Source organism: Sphaerodactylus townsendi, linkage group LG16, assembly GCF_021028975.2.
Source record: "Sphaerodactylus townsendi isolate TG3544 linkage group LG16, MPM_Stown_v2.3, whole genome shotgun sequence".
Taxonomy (NCBI): domain Eukaryota; kingdom Metazoa; phylum Chordata; class Lepidosauria; order Squamata; family Sphaerodactylidae; genus Sphaerodactylus; species Sphaerodactylus townsendi.
The window spans coordinates 9,380,994-9,404,825 of record NC_059440.1 but is presented as its reverse complement, the minus strand read 5'-3'; the positions used below and the strand labels follow the sequence as shown (position 1 = coordinate 9,404,825).

The 23,832-nt window shown below is 48.2% G+C and overlaps 1 protein-coding gene across 1 annotated transcript in view; it reads left to right on the top strand.

Moving 5' to 3' along the window:
- The window catches only part of EFCAB5 (EF-hand calcium binding domain 5), a 68,349-nt gene that overhangs the window by 8,598 nt on the left and 35,919 nt on the right, over positions 1-23,832 (top strand). Inside the window, exons 2-9 of the mRNA XM_048518589.1 lie at positions 1,418-1,991; positions 2,847-3,003; positions 3,421-3,465; positions 4,297-4,306; positions 8,511-8,581; positions 18,538-18,693; positions 20,306-20,405; positions 22,288-23,298. Coding sequence (XP_048374546.1) covers positions 1,432-1,991; positions 2,847-3,003; positions 3,421-3,465; positions 4,297-4,306; positions 8,511-8,581; positions 18,538-18,693; positions 20,306-20,405; positions 22,288-23,298 — 2,110 coding nt within the window. The 5' untranslated portion in view covers positions 1,418-1,431. The remainder of the gene's footprint in view (positions 1-1,417; positions 1,992-2,846; positions 3,004-3,420; positions 3,466-4,296; positions 4,307-8,510; positions 8,582-18,537; positions 18,694-20,305; positions 20,406-22,287; positions 23,299-23,832) is intronic.

Here is a 23,832-nt window from a genome sequence, read left to right as displayed (position 1 = left end):
GATATCAGATAACATGTGTTGGAATGGTCTCAATCAGGGATGCCAAACATGGGGGGGGGGCTTATCTGGCCCATGAGCCAATTGAGGCAACCTCCCCCTTCAGAGGGCTTGCCAGGCCAGATCCAGAGCAAGAGGGGGGTTGTCTCAGCTCGCTCACGGGCCTGATAAGCCCTCAGAAGGCTGCTTTGGGGATCGCCAGTCCAGGCATCTCACCAGTAGCATGCTGGGGCCAGCCAAGGCAGCCACCTGCGAGGGTGGTCCAACCACAGTGCTGTAACAGGGCTAAATTGCACCTGGCGGCATGATCACCACCTCCCCGCCCTGCACCCCAATTACAGGAGCCAGGGAGCCAGCAGGGAGGGTGGGTGGGGATCAGGTGTGCTGTGGCAGCAGGCTGGCTCCTGAGCTGCCCACTGCCGAGCCTCCCCCCCCCTTGCCTTCCTGCAGGCCGGCTCCTGCCATCCCCAGGGCCTGGAGAGGACAGAAGCCGGCCTATAGGGAGGCCAGGGGCGGGGCTTAGTGGCATGCTGTTCAGGCACATGCCGTTTTGTTACATGATGAAACGGCGTGCACCTGGGGATATGGGATACCCCATGTCCCCATTAGCGGTTATGTCATATCTGGCCCTCGGGACAAGTGAGTTCAACACCTCTGTTCGAAATCTTTTTTGACCAAAAAGAAAGCAGATGAGAAGGGAGGTGAGAACAGAGTGAGGGCAGGCAGGGCTGTCTTTTCACCTGCTGTACCAGAAGGCTTAAAAGCCATACAAAAGGACAACAGGAGTTCCACCAGCAGCCAAAGGCAGCCAGCTTGTTCAGCCCTGCCTGGGACAGATCCTCCTTGTTGGTTTGCCTGCCAGCCAAGCAGAAGTCCACCTGATGAGCTGCCACCTGCTGCCCACAGGAAGGAGTGAGAGTCCTTCCCCACCCACCCCATTGGAAACACCTGCAGGGGGTGAGGTCCTATGTTTATTGACGCTATGTTTATTAAAAAAATTTTGCTTAATGTTATGATTACTGATGTTTGGTATTATACTGTTGTTGTTCACCACCCTGAGCCCTTTGGGGGAGGGCAGTATACAAATTGAATAATACAATACCCAGAGTCACATTTGCAAATCCTTGCCCGCAGGCTTAACTATGGCCCTCCAGATGTTCATGGACTACAATTCCCATCAGCCCCTGCCAGGCATGTATCCCAGTGAGCTGTAGAGGGCTCATGGGAATTAAAGGGAAGTCCTATGAATATTCCTGGAAAATAAGTAGTCAGTGGCGACCCCTTCTTTATCGTCTGTCTTATCTCAAAGTCCCAAAAAAGTGCACCATCCGAACTGTTTAAAAGAAGTCTTCTACAATGAGAAAGGGGGGAAATGGGCCCCGAAACCAGAATCCCTCACCATATTTTCCTCTCTTTTTAGGCACACAGCAAAGCATGGCTGAAGAGTCCCAAAAGTCACTTGATGATCCTGAGATGAATGCCCTCTGGGACGAGATGGTGAGAAGGAGAAAGGAGAGTCCCCAGGATGGCACCGAGCCGCTGCCTCCCAGCCCGGACGTTCAGTGGAAGGACATTTTCTTTGAGAGCGTGCAGAAGAGGGCTTTGCACTTGCAGACCATGAAAATAGGCAGACTTCACAAGAACAAGGCGCAGCAAGAAAAGGTGGAGAAGAAAACACCCCCGGACGGCCTGCCCAGAGAATTGCTTGACAAAGAGGGCATGACGCTGGAGACGCGGGCTTACTTGCTCGATAAGCTCCTCCCAACGTTAGTGCCCGGCGTAGAGAAGCTGTTAAAGGTGGCAGAGAGGAAGAAGGTGATAGAAGCAGACACAGAGGAGCCCTCCAAATTTAACCCCATTAATTTCCTAGGAGAATACCTGATGAGGTGTAATCCTGCGTATCAGACCGCTGCACTGCCAGATCCCTACGTGAGAGGGATTAAGGCAGTCACCGAAGAGCTGAAAGCCCAGGTGCCGGAGACAACGCAGCACAAGTGAGTGGGCACGAGTGGCAAAATCCCGCATGCAGAACATCATCAAATCTCACGAGAGAGGGGGTTTGCAGCTCGTGACTCCCAGGTGCAGCAGCAGCGTAGTGGTTAAGAGCAGGGGCACTCTAATCTGGAAAACTGGGTTTGATTCCCCGTTCTGCCACTTGAGCTGTGGAGGCTTATCTGGTGAACTAGATTAGTCTGTACACTCCAACACACACCAGCTGGGTGATCTTGGGTGAGTCACAGTTCTTCGGAGCTCTGACAGCCCCACCCACCTCACAGGAAGGGAAAGGAGATTTTAAGCCCCTTTGAGTCTCCTTAAAGGTGAGAAAAGGGAGATATAAATCCAAACTCTCCTCCTCCTCCTCCTTCTTCAGCACTGCCATCCCAAGGCTCGACTGCATGACACCTGAGGTGACCTTAGGCTAGTCACAGTTCTCTCAGGACATTCTACCTCACAGTTCTCTCAGGACATTCATCCCACCTACCTCATAGGGTGTTTGTTGTGAGGGGGGGAGGGAAAGGAGTTTGTAAGCCCCTTTGAGTCTCCTTACAGGAGAAAAAGGGGAGATATAAATCCAACTCTTCTTCTTCTTTAAGATGCCAATATGTAATAAAAGGCACTGATTGCAATGATTTCTCACACAGAGACACCACTCGTCTGATGGGAAGTAATCTTTATTCTCACGCACTCTCAAACTAAAGCCTGCTAAGAGTGTTTTTTTCTGCATCAAACCAGGGATCCACCTCATCCTGTCTTTAGGGCACCCAGGGTGAACAATGTCCCTAACCGTAAATTCGCCTTGTTGTTTTGGAAGTCCTGCCCTAACCCATGTTACCTCTGAACCCCTGTAGGCTCGTCCAGATGAAAGTGCTGGTGGAAGACAAGCGCAAGCAGAGGGATCAGGTGGCAGAGATCAAGAGGCGTGTGAAAACCATGCGCACGGAGGCCCTGGCAATGCAGTTCAGAGAATGGACACGAGATATAACCTCACAGATCCCGCTTGTGCTGGTAAATAGGGCAATCCTCAGGAAACCTTTTTGTTTTGTTTTTAGTAAAGGTCCTGGAAGGGAAAAGAAGAAGACTGCCGGCAGTGCACAGCCAGCGTGGTGTAGTGGCTAAAAGCAGTGGACTCTTAATCTGGAGAACCTGGGCTTCCTCTGTGGTCTCCCATCCGAACACTGACCATGGCTGACCCTGCTTAGCTTCCAGGACTAGCCAGGATCAGGCTAGTCTGGACCATCCAGGTCAGGGCACTTCCTCTGCACACACCATGCCTACTTATACGTTAAGTGGGAGACATTTGGGAGAACGGCTTTCAGGTCTCCTGCATCTCACCTAGTTGAACCCTGGAGCTTCAGCGCGGCCCAGCTGGGCAAAGTTGCGGCTTGCGGAGCCAGCTCGTGAAACCGTCTCTTTGATTTGCAGGTCCAAAGTGCCCTGAAGTCATTCCTGGACATCAGCCCTTTGCCTGTTGACACCTCAGAAGGTAATGGCAAAGCGTTTGCTGAAGAAGCTACATCTATCTTCCTGAGGGAGGGAGGGATAGATTTTTTATTTATTTGTTTGTTTGTTTATTTATTAGATTTTATAGATCGCCCAACCCCTGAAGGGCTCTGGGCGGTGTACAATAGTATGACAGACAGACAGACAGACAGACAGACAGACAGACAGACAGACAGACAGACAGACAGACAGACAGACAGACAGACAGACAGACAGACAATAGAAATTTTTATGTAGCTATAGATAGATAGGTATATAAGTGCTTGGCTAAGACCACCCTCTGTGCCCAGGCCTTTGGCTGATGCCTTCTGGGTGGTGCCTTCCCTTCCCCTCCCCTCCCATTATGCTCCCTTTTTGTTTTTGGGGGGATCTGTATCAGCTCTGTCTTGGTTTTTAGATATTGTTTTCATTGTGTTTTATATAATTTTAAATAATTTTGATAATGGTATTTTATACAATTTTTTATTGTGCTTTAATGATTGTACCCCGCTCAGGGACTTTGGTGACGGACAGGATATAAATGTGCAGAAATGGATAAAATAAAATATATGTATGCACAATATATGTACGCACAAGCACATTGCACACGGCAACTGCGGAGCAGACCAAAAGCAGCCCTTTGGATTCCAACTGCAGAGCCTGCTCAAAAGGCTGTCAGGCAGTTTGGCTCCCTTTCAATCATGGGGCCATTTACCTAACAGGTCTCCTATGCAGCCCAACCCGAACACTGGCTTGGTGTGGCCCTGGGCTCAGGTTAGAAGGGTCTCATACTGAATAAGAGGCATCCAGCAATAAGAGCCAAGAGCAGGCCTTGGGTGACGTTCTGCAGGACCTGGGAGAGCTCCCCAGGAAGGCGAAGATCATCTGCCTTCGGACATCCATTGGCCTGCATTTATCTACAGATGATTTTTAGGTTCTGCCCACCCCCCCACCCCCAGAGCCATTAAAGCTGTCAGTTGTGAGTCATCAGTAATACTTAACAGCTCACAATCCTGACTTTAATGTGCCATTCCTATTCCTGCGTGCTGCTTTGATCAGCTCTTAAAAGGTCTTAAGCACACACCGAAGGATGATGAGGACGACACTCAAGAGTATCAGGTTGGCCTGACCAATCTGCTTAGCCAGAGGCTCACAGCAGCCTAAGGGATTCTGAACAAAAGGATTTGACCACGAATGATGTGCTCAGGGGGCCGGACTGTCTCCCCCCGTGCTGAATGAGGATGTCAGCACTCCCTTGCGCTTTGGTGAAGAAAGGGTCTGAGAAAGATTGGGTGCTGCAGTGGCTGGCCCAGCCAGTAACCAGACATTAAACATTGAAATACAAACCATGCACATGCCTCTCGTTCCCTTACAACCAGATCTGCTCTCTCTTCCTGCAAGCAAGTCCCACCGAATACAAAGAGACTTCCTTGAGACTAGATTTGCTTCCTGTGCAATCCAGTTAAGAAGAAGAAGAGTTTGGATTTATACCCCACCTTTCCCTCCTGTAAGGAGATTCAAGGTGGCTTACAAACTTGTTTCCCTTCCTCTCCCCACAGAGGGAGAGAGAGAGAGCAGATCTAGGGCAGAAAGGCACTTGCGACTAAACAGAGAGCAGATCTAGGGCAGAAAGGCACTTGCGACTGAAGACTCCAAACATATCATTCACGTCGTGCTCTTGAACTAGAGCCAATCACAAATATCACACAACAGGCAACATTCGGTTTCCCAGAACCATTAATAAGTTCAACCACTGTAAGTTCAGTGCAAAAACAAAAAAACCCCAGAAAGGGCAGGAAGAGAGGAAAGCTATTTCAGGTCATGGCAGGGAAACCCAAGTCGGAGATCAGAAGAGTCTTCGGACAGATTGCAGTGTGTGGCAGATAGCATGGTGTAGTGGTTAAGAGCAGGTGGATTCTAATCTGAAGAACTGGGCTTGATTCCCCACTCCTCCACCTGAGTGGCAGAGGCTTATCTGGTGAGCCAGATGTGTTGCCTATGTTCCTGCTGGGGGACCTTGGGCTAGTCACAGTTGTCTAAAAACTCTCCCAGCCCCACCTACCTCACCAGGTGTCTGTTGTGGGGAGAGGAAGGGAAACAAGTTTGTAATCCACCTTGAATCTCCTTACAGGAGGGAAAGGTGGGGTATAAATCCAAACTCTTCTTCTTCTTAACTGGATTGCACAGGAAGCAAATCTAGTCTGAAGGAAGTCCCTTTGTATTTGGTGGGACTTGCTCGCAGGAAAGTGCTTCTTTGTCTGTGCCTAATGGGAACCCAAAGTCTCTTACATCTTTCTCCAGCAATCTGAGAACTGCAGTCGTCCACTCAGGTGCAAAAGAGGCCTCCGCATGAACGGTTGTGGGCACAGAGAAGCAAAAACTCTCCTTTTGAGAATATAAAAAGTCAGCAAAGGCATAAAAATCCCCCTAAATAAAAAAATAAACGAACCCGGGCGTGATCCGCTTGAGATGTAACAAGACAAGCCCTGCCTTGCAGGGTAAGAAGGAAAGCCAGGGAAAAAAATGGGGCTCTTGCTGACTTGCCAAGGAGAGGAAACTTTAGAGGTCACCGGGGCGTGATCTTGCCTGGGGTCATCTGTTGCCTGCCCTTATTCCAAACCTACTTCTTGGGTTCCGCCCCATCTTTGCTTCTCGGAGACTTCCATTTAGCAAGACCCAATGCACTAAGCAGGCATAAAGCCATACTTTACGGCTTCATAAAGATAAGTTATTGCTCATGAATGTCTTCAGGAACAAGCAGTAAATTAACTCCGCTGGGTGTCCTCTCGTTGGCAGCCGAAGCGAGAATAACTGACTCACAGTTCCCTGTAGTGGTAGCGCACTACGCCTTCTCTCAAGTCATCCCACAGAAATGCTGGCTTTCTCTTTATAGACGTTGGCCCTGATGTTCCATCCTGGAAGGGGGTGACCTTCCGCCTGAACTCCAAAGCATGTTGAGGATATGAATGTGCTTAGAAATTACGCTCCTCCAAAAATAGTCGGCAATAACAGCTGGCAGGGCAGAAAGATACTCTGCCGCCGTTTATTTATCATGGTTAGTGTGTATGCTGCTGTTCTGCCTCGCAGAGACTCACGGTGGCTCACAACTAGGGAAAAAAATCCCACATAATAAAATGAGAGAAGACAGTAAAATGCAGTCAAAGAGCTCTCGCTCACATTTTGGTTAAAGCAATCACGTGAACGTATTTCAGAGCAACTTCAGTAAACAGGTGTCCAACTCTGGCGCCCCAGGTGTTCATGGACTACGATTCCCATCAGCCCCGGCCAGTAGTCACTGAATATCTGGGGCGCCAAAGTTGGACACCCCTGCAGTAGCAGATCTAGAGAGCCAGAGGGGTCAGACGACCCAGGCACCACTTAAAGGCATCACGTGGGGGGTGCCATTGAGCTGATCCCACCTCACTGCCCCCACCAACAAAATCCCTTTTTGTTACTGCACCTTTAAAATGTGCAGAGTCACTGGGTCCCGGCAGCGGCCAGCTGTTTCCCTCCGGCCCTCAGGAGAAGTGGGGAGCCAGGCAAAGCAACAAGTGAGCAAGGCGAATCCGGGCACAATCTCTGGCTGGCCACTTGGCTGGGCCCTCCCTGGTGGGGCAATGGGTGGTGCTCTGCCAAACTGGAAGGCTGGGCAAAGACGTAGCCATGCAGAAGTCCAATGCTGACAGAGCAGTGTCTGCCGCCCCACCAGGGAGGGCCCAGCCAGGGATTGCTCTGTGTCCAAACTTGCCTTGCTCACTTGCTGCTTCACCCAGCTTCCTGCCTCTCTTGCGGGCCAGAAGGGGCAGGGAAGCAGCGGGCCGCTGCCACCACAACCCAGTGACTCTGCAAATTTTTAAAGGTACCCTACCAAAATGTGTGCTTTTTTGGCAGAGGCAGTTGGGGGTGCTTGGCCAGGGGCAGCTGGGATGGGCGCAGCGCCCAGGGCAGCTGGGGGTGGGGGGGATGAAATTTGAGAGCTTGCCCCAGGCGCCATTTCCCATAGAGACACCCCTGTCAGCAGAAGGCCTTCCAGAATAAAAATGCACTGACCCTGTTTGGAAAGGCTTGCGAGGAAGGTGCCAATATCCCCCCGCCCAGTGAGAGAGTTCCACAGCTGACAGGCAGAAGCTGACGAGCCCCCCTCAATTCCTGCCAATCAGACCAAGTGGATTCCCAAGGCTGGTTAATGTGGATGCAGGATAGTCCTTCAGGGATTCAGCTCCATCAATGGCTCTCATCTTGGGGGGGGGGGTGAACCCAGAGCACAGTTGTTGCCTCCCGTTTTTCCAGGTCTGCTTTCAGTCTTAGACCAGCAGGCATGCAAGACAGCATCATTTTCCTTTTGGAACTGAACAAAAAGACAATCTGCCTCTTCGCTTTTTAAAAAGCCGGGCTCTGTTGTTTTCATTTGCCAAAACACCGATTGGCAATGCCAGGAGCCCGGCAGCAACCAAACCCTTTGAGCAAGTGAAAATCCCCACTTACCAGTCCCGTCAGATGAGATGGTTCCAGGCTTGGACTGGAGAGACCCTGGTCCAGACGTACACTCAGCCTTTTGGTCAGTGATGCTCACGCAACCTAACCCATCCCATGGGGTCATTGTGAGAATGGACTACCTCAACCCAAGGCTTCTTGGGAGAAGATCACGGTAATAGGAGAAAAGGGCTGTAAAAATAGGATGGTTTTGCTTCCTTTCCTTTGAGCTGGCAGAAGCAAAACATGGCCAAGGAGGGCAGCCCTGATGCTGCTCCTGCAAACAAACAGAACCATGCTCCTGCAGCTTTCTAGTGGCCACGTGTGCCATAGGCCAGCCCGTTTGCCTTAAAGCTGCTAATCTCCAAGGGGGGTGACCGGATGCAGAGATGCAAAATGGGACTTGGCTCTCTTTGACAACCAAGCTAAAGAAGTTGCTTCTCCTTTTGCTCCCTTCCTTAAGGAGGAAGAGCTCCCTGTTCCGGAGGGATAGAATGAAACCACATTCTCCAATAATGCTGCTTATAGCCCTGACTGTCATATTCCCTTCTTTGCCGCAGGCATCTATGCCAGGCCTGTGGAAGCCATAGAAACACTAGAGCTGAAAGTGAATGAAGAGGAATTTGCAGAGGTGAGAAGCAGTATAAGGTTATCTGAGCAAGAATGACTTGGCTGACCACATCTTGTTCCACTGTAAGGGTGGAAGTCTCTTGGCAATCTCCTGGTCTCGGCCCCCTTGTTAGCTAAGACAATTGGGGCTCAGGAAGAAAGGGAAAAGACTGGCCAAAGAGAGGGGTGTTTAACTTCCTTGCATACCAGTATGGGTCTCCAGTACAAATGCCCAATCAGAGTTCTTTTCTGGGAAGAGGACGTTTAGGGGCAAACCCATGAGTGGGAGAAAGACCCAGATCCATATATTCTCTATTTTCTCTATTCTGCGTTGGTTAGACCTGGAATATTGTGTTCAGTTATGGGCACCACAATTTAAGAAGGATACTGGCAAGCTGGAACAGGTCCAGAGGAGCGCGACCAAAATGGTAAAAGGTAGGGAATCCATGCCCTACGAGGAGAGACTTAGGGAGCTGGGGATGTTTAGTTTGGTGAAGAGAAGGTTAAGAGGTTACATGATAGCCACGTTTGGATAGTTAAAGGGATGTCATGTTGGTAAGGGAGGGAGCAAGCTTGTTTTCTGCTGCTCCAGAGACTATGACCAGGAGTAATGGGTTCAAGGTGAAGGAAAAGAGATTCTACCTAAACACCAGGAAAAACTTCTTGACAGTAAGGGCTGTTGGACAGTGGAATGCACTACCTCAGAGTGTGGTGGAGTCTCCTTCTTTGGAGGTTTTTAAACAGAGACTGGACGACCATCTGTCAGGAGTGCTTTGACTGTGTGTTCCTGCATTGCAGGGGGTTGGACTTGATGGCCCCTTGGGGTCTCTTCCAACTCTATGATTCTATGACCCTGCTCCCACCTGCCAGTTTTCCCCTGCAAGCAGCTCTCAGCCTCTGCATGGGCGCTAACAAGTGCAAAACAGGGTTACAGTCTTGGAGTTTCCTTTCGATCACAGCATTAGTTCCATTTTTGTTGTTGTTGTTGCTCTCCCATTCTGTGCGCGACATCAGGAAGACTGGAGCCCATTACGCAGGCAGTGCTTACCTAACGGCTCTTTTCTTCGCAGTGGGTTTTCCTGCAGTTTTCAGTTTAAACTGGGGATTCTCCCGCTGCAAAGTGTCCCCAGCTGAACTGACGGCCATTTTCATTGCCTGCCGCTTTCTTATGTCCATATTGCCTGTCGCCTTTTTCCCCTTTTTTTTTAGCTATCTTCAGGCCAGTAAATAGGAAAAGAAGGAAACCCTTTGGGCCATTCTGCTGGCCTGAAGAGGGCAAGAACTGTTATCAGGTGGGCGGCGAAAGCAGGGAGGAGCGGAAAACCCGGAAGGAGCCCAGCGCACAGTGAACTCCTTCACAGGGGCTGTGAAAGGAGACAAAAAGTCACAGTTTACCAGGCTTGGGAAACTGCAGGGGTTTCAGGCAATCGGAGCGCACTGAGTTCCGGAGGGGGGAAAAACCTGTGCATTAAACACAGAGAAACCCAAAGGGAATGACTGTTCACCCCAAAGCGCGTCAACGGCGTGGGCCTCCCTGTATGCTCTGTCTCCGGACAGCCTCACCCTCCCTTTCTGTTTTGGAGACAAATACACGTGTTCTGAGCACTAGTCCCACTGCCAGAGAAGGGTATCCTTTCTTCCAGGCTGAATTGTCAGGAGACGTGTGGGAAACAGATTTTTATCGACAACGATTGTGTCATGCTTTTTTTTATTAGGACCAACCAAAACATCATCAAATAACCAGCCAGGAGCTTGAGTGACTCTCGGAGTTTCAGGTCACCAACAAATTCAGACTTTCCCCTTTTAGTACTCACGAGACCCCCCCCCTCCCCCCAGTCTTCTGCCGACACCAAAATTATTGCACAATTAGCACACGTCTGGCAACATCTGCTTTTGCTGCTGAAATTCTATTAGCCGATTCACTGAAGAGGCCTGGGATATCCCTGAGGAGGTTCTGTGGTATCACCCTGGGCAGTTTGGGGAAAAAAATGGCCAGTGAGTTACGCCAAGGTACGCTGGCAGAAAGTGAGGAGGAATTTTTGGACCGTCGTGCATGGGCAACTCCCTCGGTTTAGTTGTGCCAGGGGAGAGAGTGTGTCCAAAGAAAGGAGGCAGACAGGAAGTGGGGGCACATGCCCCCCCCAGCCCCCGTGCCTTTTGACAGGCTTCCATTTAATGCTCTGTAGAAAAACGGTTTGTGAGGTACGTTTTTTTAAAAAAAGATAATTTGTCAATCTTATTTTAAGTCTCACTAAGGTGTTTGACAATTTCTCTTCAAAGTGACTGCTTCCAATTAAGGCAATTATCCAAAATTATAGGCATTTGGGGAAGCCTGGTTTTTTTTTTGCTTGACTCAAACAACAGACACTGCAGCTTGAAGACAGGTTCTCAATGCATTCCTATTAATGGTTGGGCAGGCAGTGCGCTTGGATCAGGCGTTCCAAAGGTTTTGGAGCCTGCGGACAGCGCTGGAATCCTGACAGCATGTGGTGGGTGCCGCCACAAAATGGCTGCTCCGAAATGGCTGCCGAAGGAGGTGGGGCCAGCCATAAAACAGCTGCCTCAGCTTACTTTCAGTCACACAGTCGTGACCCTTGCACTGTGGTGGCAGCTGCTGGGTTTTGTTTCAGCAGAAAGCAGCTGTGCGAGAGAGTGGTCTTGAGCAGGCATTAAGCGGAGCGGCTGGTGCCCATGTTCCATCCAGGCTGTGCACTCTGGGGACAGAGACTATCAGCCCACTTTGTCCAGCAGAGGTAGCCAAGCACAGGAAGTAGGCTGTTGCTCTCCAGCACCCCGGAGAGCTCCTGCAGAAGGCAGGTGGGGTGGCTGCAGCAGACCCAAGAGCGAATGACCCTGTCTGACCTCAGGCCAGGGCTGACAGAGCCCTGCTCCCAGAGATGCAAGGCACTCAAGGAAGTGTGCTTTAGCTGGGCTCAAGTGATTGGCTTCCAGCGTGGCGTAGTGGTTAAGAGCAAGTGCACTCTAATCTGGAGAAACGGGTTTGATTCCCTGCTTTGCCACTTGAACTGTGGAGGCTTATTTGGGGAACCAGATTAGCTTGTGCACTCCTAACACTGGGTGACCTTGGGCTAGTCACAGTTCTTCAGAGTTCTCTCAGCCCCACCCACCTCACAGGGTGTTTGTTGTGGGGTGGGGGAAGGGAAAGGAGTTTGTAAACCCCTTTGAGTCTCCTTTCAGGAGACAAAGGAGGGATATACATCCAACTCTTCTTCTTCCTCCTCCTCCTCCTCCTCTGGTGCTCAAGAGGAACCCACAGTGGAACCAATTCATGTCATCATCCTCCAAAATGCTTGGGCATCATTAAGTGTCCAAAAGAGCCAGGATACTCCAGTTCGAGGCCCCCCTCTAGTTGGAACAAAAGTTAAAACATTTTTATGCCATCTCTCCAGGAAACCTGCTTGAAGTGGCTTAAGGGTAAAATATGATAAAACACCAACAGATAAATTTGTTAAAAATTATTAAACAGTTATTGCAGTATTAAAAAGGATTGGGCTTAAAAATATAGTAAATACAAGTGCAAGTAACATAGAAAGCTTATGATCACAAACACCACATCTGTCGTGGGTTTTGGACTGCTCTGGTCTCCTGCCCAAGTATTAATTCATTTTGTGTAATGTTTATGTGGTATTCTATTTGTAATACTCTAGCTATATTCTCAATCATTGGCTTTGCTAGATTTTATTTATTGTGATTCATTAAGTGTATTTCTAGACCCTCTCTCCACCAAAATATCTTCAGTGTGATTCACAAGCTGAAACACAATTTCCTTATTAAAATCAACGTAAGATTAGCACAAAACATATTTTAAAACACAGGGGAAGAAACAGTTAAACAAGAAAGGCAGTACAGGACCTGACAACGTAAGAGGAGCCCTGATTTCAACAGGTGTGGAAAGGTGTAACTCTGCTTTGGGGTGCCTCAGTAGTCCTCCTGGGGACCAACCATGCTGTTTCCAGCAGTAGCCCCCCAAATGCTTCTGAGAAGTTTGACAGGCAGGTCCTAAAAAGAACATAATTCTCTCATGGCCTTCAGTGGGTAAGAAGCAGGCTGCCTCTCCTTAACCTTACTGCCCCCTCTCTATCTTGGAACAGCATTCTGTTCCCAGTATTAGCAAACATGGGTGTAGCAATGGGGGGACTGGAGGAGACTTGAGCCATGAGCGCTCCTTAAGTGGGGGCTCAGGCAGAACCTCCCACCCCATAACTCTGCTGCTCAAGCATGGCCTCCATAGCCCTTTCTCAGTTGGTCAGTTATTCAAAAGATGGGAGTCAGACGTTGGGGGGAGAGGTGCAATTTCAGTACTTGCCCCAGGTACCATTTTCTGGAGCGACGCCCATTTTCTGGAGCAACGCCCCTTTTAGAAAGCCTTCCATGTTGCTATCATAAGTGACAGGAGGAGGAGTAGTAGTTTGGATTTATATCCCACCTTCCTGTCCTGTAAGGAGACACAAGGGGGTTTACAATCTCCTTTCCCTTCCCCCTGCCACAAACACCCTGTGAGGTGGGTGGGGCTGAGAGAGCTCAGAAGAACTGTGACTAGCCCAAGGTCACCCAGCTGGTGTGTGTTGGAATGCACGAGCTAATCTAGTTCCTCAGATAAGCCTCCACAGCTCAAGTGGCAGAGCAGAAAATCAAACCCGGTCCTCCAGATTAGAGTGCACCTGCTCTTAACTACTATGCCACGGCTGCTCTCAGAGGAGGGGTTCTATGTGTGGAGATGGCCTGTAGGAGCTAAAGGGAAGCTGGTGGGAATTGTTGGCCTCTGGGTGGCTGGTACAAGCCCCACTGTTTGTCACCAGACCTCCTTGCTGACAGCCATGCACTCTATGACCTCCCTTTTTTCTCTTTTTGGTAGGGATCCCCTGCCTGTATTTCACACACACCCGCACCTTAGTACAGTATTGTGTGTGTTTTTTCTCCCACCCACGTCGGCAGAACGGGGAAACCTGTTACAGTAATTCAACCCAGAGACGGAGATTGTAGCTCCTTGACAGTTCAAGTTCTTAACACTGTGCAGACCACCTTTTCAGAACGCCTGTCTCCTTTTCCCCATTAAAAACTCACATGGTGATAAATCTAGCGTTTAAAGAGCCTCCCTGGCCCAAACGCCAAATAAATCTCTGCTGGATGGCCGTTCTCAATGTCAACCGATTAGTTGAAGCTAGTTTCGAAAGTCACTTACTTTTGTCCTCTTTCTAAAAAATGGGATTCGTGATGATTTGCAGTCACCTTCAAAACCGTTGCCGCCGCCCGTCTTGAGGCTGCGTGAATGCAGATTATGTAGAAGAGGACTGCAGAATAGTCTGCCGCGGAGCAGGAAGGCAATTGTTTGCTGCTCAGAGTATGTATACGCTGCGTATCCACGAATTACTCTGAGATTACTAACGAAAGAAATATTAATAACAAGATGATGATGATGATGATTTATTGACAAAAACAACAAACACATCGTATCACAACCGCTGGTTGGTGTTGGCCTTCGATCCGCTTCGAGTTCCGCCCTGGAACTTAGGAAGACGTGATGTACTGGCGTAAAATATTTGCAGAGCCGAACAGAGCGTTTGCATTTGGCAGACAGTGATTTTATTGATGTTCCAAATTGGCTCAGAGTGGCTCACAACAGACAGTGGTCAACAGGCTTAAAAGGGCATAACTCTGTTTAGGATGGCACTGAAAACCACTTGGACCATCATATCCTAAAATATATCTATCTTTGTAAGATGAAAATTAAATAAAAGAGATATAAAGCAGTCCAGCAAAACCTGCCCAAGTGTAAAAATGTCTTATCCCTTTACTCATTTACTTTTACCATTCTTTTGTTTACATCTATGCTACCCTCCTAAGGAGGAGTCCGGCCGTTCCCTCTTTTCGGGGAGGCTTTTTAATTAATTGGGTTATGGGACGCCTGTTACTGTTGTATTGACTGCTGTTTTAATGGTTTTAATGGATTTTAATACATGTAATAATTGTTTATTTCGTTGCAAGCTGGATATATGTTGATGTTGTTGTACACCGCCCAGAGCCCCTAGGGCAGTGGTGGCGAACCTTTGGCACTCCAGATGTTATGGACTACAATTCCCATCAGCCCCTTCCAGCATGGCCAATTGGCCATGCTGGAAGGAACTTGATACAGTCCATGTAACATCGAGAATAACCAAATAAACAACTATAGACAATAGGCGTCTACAATCTAAACAATAGATGAATAGATGGACAGTGGATGGATGATGGATGGATGGATGGATGGATGGATGGATGGATGGATGGATGGATGGATGGATGGATGGATGGATGGATGGATGGATGGAGGATGGATGGATGGATGGATGGAAGATGGATGGATGGATGGATGGATGGATGGATGGATGGATGGATGGATGGATGGATGGATGGATGGATGGATGGATGGATGGATGGATGGATGGATGGATGGATGGATGGAGATGGATGGATGGATGGATGGATGGATGGATGGATGGATGGATGGATGGGTGGGTGGGTGGGTGGGTGGGTGGGTGGGTGGATGGGTGGATGGGTGGATGGGTGGATGGGTGGATAGATGGATAGATAGTATTAAAACCAGATGACATTGGCAGCACTAAACAATCCTAGACCTAAAAGATTTAAAAAGCAAGCCATGATCCTACCCAGACACAGCAGCTATCTAAGTGAGATTAAGGGGATAGCAATGTCTGGTGGGCCAGGCACTGACCTGGGTGGGTCAGGCAAGCCTGATCTCATCAGATCTCAGAAGCTAAGGAGTCAGCCCTGATTAGTAATTGGAAGGGAAACCACCAAGGAAGTCCAGGGTTGCTACCAGAGGCAGGCAATGGCAACCCACCTCTGTATGTCCCTTGCCTTGAAAACCCTACAAGGCCACCATATTCAGCTGTGACTTGATGGCGTTGTATACACATGCACAATGTTTGAGGGGCCCTAACCTTGATGCCCCAGGCTAGCCCAATCTCATCTGTTCTCAGATGCTAAGCAGGTTCAGCCAAGGGCGTACTGCCCAGGGGGGCACATGGGGTCAAATGTCCCCGGGCTGCAGCCATTTCGTCATGGGGGGGGGGAGAAAATCTCTCCGACGCCCCTCCTCCTTCCCCCTGAGTTGGGGCATGTTCTATAATGTGATGGTGACTTTGAGATGACCTGGGGCAAAAAAAAAGTTGTTTGGTTGTGGTGGGGGAGGGCTGCCACCCATACAAGGAGGTTGGGGGTCAGTGGTGGAAAACCCAGATTTTGCACCGGGCTACATTTTTCCTAGATATGCCTCTGGGTTCAGACCTAGCTAGTTCTTGGGTGGGAGACTGCCAAGAAATACCAGTCGCTACACAGAGGTAGGTGGCGGCAAAACACCTGTGTTAGTCAGGTGAAACTTTGAAGTGCCGCCATAGCTCAGCTGTGAGTTGACTGCACTTTACGCACACCATGCGCGTTTTCAGGGACAGCACCAAGATGCAATGTTCTCCTTGGGTGGCACAATTGGCACCTCCCCCTGCAGCCCTTTCAGACTGCCTTATGGATTAGTTTAGGCTGACTGTAGATTTGATCTCAACAGCCCAAGGATTTATGCTGTTGTAGGTGATTTTGTTAAGTGTTTACCTCTGTTTTGAAATGATGTAGCATTTTAGTTGCCTCTTTCCATTATAACATGCAACTCTCAGGTACTCGGGGAGGAGCATTTTGTGCCAAAAAAGCAAGGTAGAATGAATCGTACAAACGTAATATTCTTAGGGTGATTTCAGTAGTTGAGTAAAGGGGCGAGAAGGAAACATGCCCTTTTGTCCAAGGTGATCATGACACTGATTATACTGTCTGAAAACCCATCACTGATAGGCAGCAGGCACATGAAAATTGTTCTTGAGTGTTCATCCAGTGTGGTGTAGTGGTTAAGAGAAGGTGAATTCTAATCTGGAGAACTGGGTTTGATTCTCCACCTGAGTGGCGGAGGCTTGTCTGATGAACCAGATGTGTTTCCGCACTCCTACATTCCTGCTGGCTGACCTGGGGCTAGTCACAGTTCTCTCAGGACTCTCTCAGCCCCACCTACCTCACAAGGTGTCTGTTGTGGGAAAAGGAAGGGAAAGGCGCTTGTAAGCTACTTTGAGCCTCCTTACAGGAGAAAACAGTAGGATATAAATCCAAACTCCTCCTCCTCCTTCCAAAACTGCACAGCCATCCCCTACTTGACCAGTTCAGCCTTTGAATGGCAGAGGTAGGATGTGCTCACACCATCAGTTAGCCGCAAGAGAGGTTTGGCTGAGATCAGGAGGTTTCCATGTTTTGATTCTTTTCATAAACTATGTTCAACTACATAAAACAGAATTATTCAGGAGACCACATCTATAAAGGTAATAGCCTTATGCTCTGACCTAAACAGCCCAGGTTAGCCTGGTCTCATTAGATCTCAGAAGCTGGGTCAGCCCTGATTCATCCCTGGATGGAGACCACAAGGGGAGTCCAAGGTCTCTATGCAGAGCCAGATAATTACAAACCATCTCTGTTCTAGCCCTGAAAATGATCCAAAATTGCAATAAAGTGGGCTGTGCTTTCCACCACCAGTAGGATTATGTTACAACGGAATGGGTCAGGAAGGTGCTTTTTATAAAGCACGAGACAGTGATCTAAGAGCACTGTGTGTAGCATGCATTATCTTTTAGCTGTAGGTATTATACGGCTCCCCTAAGTTGTCTTCTACTTGATGTATCACAATTTTCCGCATTGCTTAACATACCATGCCTCATTGTTTTTTGTCGTGTCTCAAATTTCAGCAATCCTACTCTAATTTCTTTGTTTATTAGATGTCGCTTCTTATCAGTTGCCTCAATTTGCATTATGTAATCCACCTTGAGTCACAGCGAGAAAGGCAGACTACAAATAAACACAGGCAACATTATTTTGTTCCTTTGCTTGGCATTTGCATATTCCCAAACAAATAAAGGGGAACAGCACTGAGCAGTTTTCCCACTGGAATTCCCCACATGATTCAGTTCTCAGTTGAGAGCTAGCTGCAAGGAATGCGTGTCGGAACCTGCCCTTTCCCATTTCTTGTTGCGTTTGTTATCTTTGCTCATTTTGCTGCCAGCATTCTCAGTTTTTTTTTACTTCTCACATGACACTTGGATGTGAGTGACACAAAAATAATATTTAAAATTACATAAATTTTGAAGGAGAAATTCAGCATGTGGAAACAGAAGACAATAGAAATAGAAAGATGGGCAAGCTCAATTGCAGTAGGGAAAAATGAAACCAAATGAAGGCTGTAGGGTCAAAGGCCCCTTATGCAGACGCAGAATAATGCACTTTCAATCCACTTTGAAGCTGGATTTTAGAAGAAGAAGAAGAAGAAGAAGAAGAAGAAGAAGAAGAAGAAGAAGAAGAAGAAGAAGAAGAAGAAGAAGAAGAAGAAGAAGAAGAAGAAGAAGAAGAGGAGGAGGAGGAGGAGGAGGAGGAGGAGTTTGGATTTATATCCCCACTTTCTCTCCTGTAAAGAGACGCAAAGGGGCTTACAAACTCCTTTCCCTCCCCATCTCCACAACAAACACCCTATGAGGCAGGTGGGGCTGAAAGAGCTCCGAAGAACTGTGACTATCCCACGGTCGCCCAGCTGGCATGTGCTGGAGTGCACAAGCTCATCTGGCTTACCAGATAAGCTTCCACAGCTCAAGTGGCAGAGCGGGGAACCAAACCCGGTTCTCCTGATTAGCGTACGCCTGCTCTTAACCATTGCACCACGCTAGCTCTGTGCGAAATAGTGAAATCCACTTTCAAACAATTGTGAAATTGAATGTGCATTATTCTGCATGTGCGGAAGGGGCCAAAGAGCAGAACTATGACATTTTGGCAGCATCCCTGCTAGCAACTTCATTGTCAGGGCCCTGGGTATGCAAAGAAAGCTGAGCATGAGGTGGCAAAGAGGACTCAACTGTTTTGCCCTTCTTCTCCCCTTCACAGTATGTCTTCTCTTATATCAACAACTTCACCAGCGACATGTTCCAGGAACTACTGAAGCATCTCCTCCAGTGTGCCAACGATGCGCGAGAGATCATCAAACATGACAAGTGGAGGCAGTGCTTTCTCCAGCTCTTCCTGGACTGCGACCATGGACAGGTAGCTATAGAAATCCCCAGAAAAGGTCTGCGGTGATTCTAGCCCTGCCGTCTTCTCAGGGTTCTGGGCATACACCTCTACCCCCAGTATGACAGTATGATAAATCCATATCTTGAATGGGGTTTTTTTTTTTAGCTCTACAGACCAGAGGTGGGATCCAGCAGGTTCTCACGGGTTCCCGAGAGTAGGTTACTAACTATTTGTGTGTGCCGAGAGGGGGTTACTAATTGGTGATTTTGCCACGTGATTTTTGCCTTAGTTACGCCCCTCCTCTCAGCAGAACTTGAAGCAGTCTAGCAGGCGGTGCACCAGCATTCGTGGCAGTCTGCGCCTGCGTGCATTTGTCCTTGCCACAGCCCCACCCAGGAATGCCCTGCCCCTGGAATGCCCGGCCACGCCCACGTCATGCCCCGCCCAGCCCCATTGGTGCTATGCCACAGTTTGAATCCCACCACCATGGGAACCTGTTACTAAAATTTTTGGATCCCACCACTGCTACAGACTAAGTTGACCTGTTAGTCAATGAAGGCTGCTGGGTGACCTTGGGCTGGCCAATGTTCTTTCCAAAATCTCTCAGCCCCATCTATCTCCTCTGTTGTGGGGAGAGGAAGGGAAGGCTTTTGCAACCTCCTTTGAGACTCCTTACAGGAGAGAGGCAGGGTATAAATTCAAATTCTTCTTCTAAATTGAGTTTTGGATTCATCAAGCAGATGTTCCTCTGATGAAACACAACTCCTTTGGGTAACCTGAATGTTAGATTTCCTCATCTTCAGCATTTTCCAGGGACTCCTGAAGACCATTCGGTTTGGTCACGTGACTTGTGCCCTAGGATGAATAGAGGTTGTTTCAGCGATACCATTAAAAAAAGTGAATCTTTGTATTGCACATATTTTATGTGAATGTTTTGTTTCTATAATATTACCTCCTTTGAAACTCCTTGGCAATTTCTCAGAACTACTTCTCGTATAACAACCTCTCTCCAGAATATCTACCCCATTCCGCCCTGAATTGATCTGATCTCATGGACAAACTGGCATGCTCCTCCAACACAAATAGGAGCATAAGAGCCTGCTGGATCAGACCAGAGTCCATCTAGTCCAGCACTCTGCTACTCGCAGTGGCCCACCAGATGCCTTTGGGAACTCACATGCAGGATGTGAAAGCAATGGCCTTCTGCTGCTGCTGCTCCTGAGCACCTGGTCTGCCAAGGCATTTGCAATCTCAGATCAAGGAGGATCAAGATTGGTAGCCATAGATCAACTTCTCCTCCATAAATCTGTCCAAGCCCTTTTTAAAGCTAATGTACTGAGTCACCTACCCCTCTCTGTACAAAAGTTATAAAAGAAAGACAGAAGACAGAATAAAAGCCACCATCTCTATACCTAAGAGATGGTAAATCCCTGTGGCAGAAACCAAAGTATTTGGGGTTTTTTTCAGTGTTTCAAACTCAATGTGTATTGTTATCTTGTTAGCTCATCATTGATTTTATTGTATTTCACTGTATTATAAATTGCCTTGGGGTCTTTTAGTTGAAAAGCAGTCTATAAATTAACTAACCAAGCAGCCTGAATCTAATGGATTTAACAGCACGCCCATGTTTCTTTTTTCCCAGGTGGGGCTCTTGCACAGACAACGGGTTTTAGCTTTACTGGAGAACTTTTACAACAACTGCTCAGAGCCCGTTAGGAAGGGACTCCGCAATCCAAGTCAATGTAAGTACATAGTCAGGGCTCAGAACCAGGGTCAGGCTTAGATGGTGCTGCCAAAAGGCCAGGACAGCACGACAAAGGATGACAGGAACTACTGGGCGGTTGCTTGCTGTGAGAAGCCCAGGGTGCCTGAAAGATGCCTTTCAAAGTGGGCAGTGAAATCAATTGTGTTTGGTCAGGAAAAATTGCTAAAAAAAATTCTTCAGGTGGGAGCCACAGAGAGCCCTTTGGGGGTGGGCAGTATATAAACAAACAATGTATGTATGTATGTATGTATGTATGTATGCATGCATGCATGCATGAATGAATGAATGAATGAATGAATGAATGAATGAATGAATGAATGAATGAATGAATGAATGAATGAATGAATGAATGAATGAATGAATGAATGAATGACGGGTATTGTTATTGTTTTACACCTAGCACTTTCTGTGCGCCTGCACCTGCATTGTGTCATGCCTGCACTGTGCCTGCACTGTGTCATGCCTGTTCAGCCAGAACATTTGCAAAGAAACTAGCCTAGTGGCTGTTGTGGGTTTTCTGGATTGTTTGGCCATGGCCTGGTCATTTTTACTCCTAACATGTTGCCTGCATCTATGACTGGCATCTTCAGACGCAAGCCTCTGAAGATAAGAACATAAGAAAGAGCCTGCTGGATCAGACCAGAGTCCATCTAGTCCAGCACTCTGCTGCTCATAATGGCCCACCAGGTGCCTTTGGGAGCTCATGTGCAGGATGTGAAAGCAATGGCCTTCTGTTGCTGCTGCTCATGAGCACCTGGTCTGCTAAGGCATTTGCAACCTCAGATCAAGGAGGATCAAGATTGGTAGCCAGAGTTCGACTTCTCCTCCATAAATCTGTCCAAGCCCCTTTTAAAGCTACCCAGGTCAGTGGCCATCACCACCTCCTGTGGCAGCAGATTCCAAACACCAGATGCCAGCCATAGATGCAGGCAACATGTCAGGAGCAAAAATGACCAGGCAACCCAGAAAACCCACGTCAGCCAGTTGATTCCAGCCATGGAAACACATCGAACTGGTCTTGCGTTGTACTTGTGTGTTGTTCCTGTTCTGTTCAGCTTCCTGCCAAATGGTTTCCCAAGGTCAGATTTGAGCCTTCCACACCAAGCCTTCACTGGCATCTTCACTCAACACTTCTGATGGTAAGACCATAAGAACAAGCCAGCTGGATCAGACCAGAGTCCATCTAGTCCAGCTCTCTGCTACTCGCAGTGGCCCACCAGGTGCCATTGGGAGCTCACATGCAGGATGTGAAAGCAATGGCCTTCTGTGGCTGTTGCTCCCGAGCACCTGGACTGTTAAGGCATTTGCAATCTCAAATCAAAGAGGATCAAGATTGGTAGCCATAAATCGACTTCTCCATAAATCTGTCCAAGCCCCTTTAAAAGTTATCCAGGTTAGTGGCCATCACCACCTCTTGTGGCAGCATATTCCAAACACCAATCACACGTTGCGTGAAGAAGTGTTTCCTTTTATTAGTCCTAATTCTTCCCCCCAGCATTTTCAATGGATGCCCCCTGGTTCTAGTATTGTGAGAAAGAGAGAAAAATGTCTCTCTGTCAACATTTTCTACCCCATGCATAATTTTATAGACTTCAATCATATCCCCCCTCAGACGTCTCCTCTCCAAACTAAAGAGCCCCAAACACTGCAGTCTCTCCTCATAAGGAAGGTGCTCTAGTCCCTCAATCATCCTCATTGCCCTTCTCTGCACTTTTTCTATCTCTTCGATATCCTTTTTGAACCACATCTCCCTCTTCCAATGACCATCGACAATGTGCCTCATCTTTTTTGTTAACTGTCTGTTTTTATATTGGTAGCTTCAGGGCAAATGAACAGCTTTCCACTTTTTTTCTGACTAGGGCCAATGATCGAACTGGACGATATAGATCTCTTCGAGTTTTGGGGACAGGTGGAAGACGGGCAAGGCCTTTCGAAGCTAAGTAGCCTCCTGAACAAAAGCTCTCAGCTTGAACTGTCCGCTCAAGCCTCGCTCCTAAATCAGATCCTAAAAGGTATACTGTCTGAAGAGGTGTTGGCTTTACCTGATACAAGAGACATCACGAGAATGTCTCTTGACTCAGAAGAAGTTGTCCTGGTGCAACAGGCCATTTCAGCCAGTGAGATAATAGCTTCAGAAGAGGTTGTAGAAGGTCAGGAGGAGATGGTGGCTTTAGCTGATACAGAAACCATCACAGGTGTGTCTCTTAGCTCAAAAGAAGTTGTCCTGGAGCAACGGGTCAGTTCAGCCAGTAAGACAATTGCTTCAAAAGAGGTTGTAGAAGGTCAGGAGCAACGGGTCAGTTCAGCCAGTAAGACAATTGCTTCAAAAGAGGTTGTAGAAGGTCAGGAGCAACGGGTCAGTTCAGCCAGTAAGACAATTGCTTCAAAAGAGGTTGTAGAAGGTCAGGAGCAACAGGTCAGTTCAGCCAGTAAGACAGTTGCTTCAAAAGAGGTTGTAGAAGGTCAGGAGGAACCAGATCCAACTACTTTTGCCGGGTCATCTGCTGCTGTTGAGGATCCTTTTATTGAAGCCATGAAGGTGGGCTTGGACACAAGGGAAAGTAATGAGAACGTGAGGCCAGAAGGCTCTGCTACTACTTCAGAAGGGGAAGCCACAGTACTGCCGGAAGAGGTATCAAAGGGAAGTGATCTGGGCTCCGTTGAACAGATGAGCTCAGATGAACCTGGTACTACTGTGAAGATGAGCATAGCTGAGCCAGCATCAAGCCTGGGAGAGGAGACCACAGTGCCCAAAAAGGACGTGGGTGCAGAAGAAGGCCATGAGCACTCGGATGAGATCCCAAAGGATCAGCCAGATGTGATCACTGCCGAGTCACTGGTACAAGCAACCGTGGAAGGCCAAGTCTCAGGTAAGCCAAGTTCTGGGTTTGCAAGCCAGATCCATGAATGATTCTTATTTCAGCCATCACTGCATGAAGAGACCAGTGCCATTTATGCATGTTCTACTTACCCTGCAGCTGTTTGCTTCGCAGTGGGTTTCCCCCCACCATTTTTTATTTTACACATGGATACTACTGCAGTGTTCCTAACTGATCTGCCCTTTCACCCACCCTTGCTTCCCTGTCTTTTCCCTAGGGCTGCCTTGGGGGGTGGGGGGGTGGGCGGAGGGGTTTCCATCTTTGCGTCATTTATGTCAATTTCAAGGGTCTGTTGCTCACCATGAAAAAAAAAAACCACCAGCACTTTCAATTCTTCTATAGTGGTGGCTAGAAGAGTGGGAAAAAACTGCTGTTGTATGGGAAGGGGAAGGCAGGGAGGAGCGAGGAAACCCAAACAAAGTGAAATGCATGCTGATTCCCCGTGCTTCACCTGCAAACGGAGAGGAAAAGTCATACTTTGAGAGCTTTCAGAAACTGCAGAGATTCTCTTATCTGAGAGTGCGG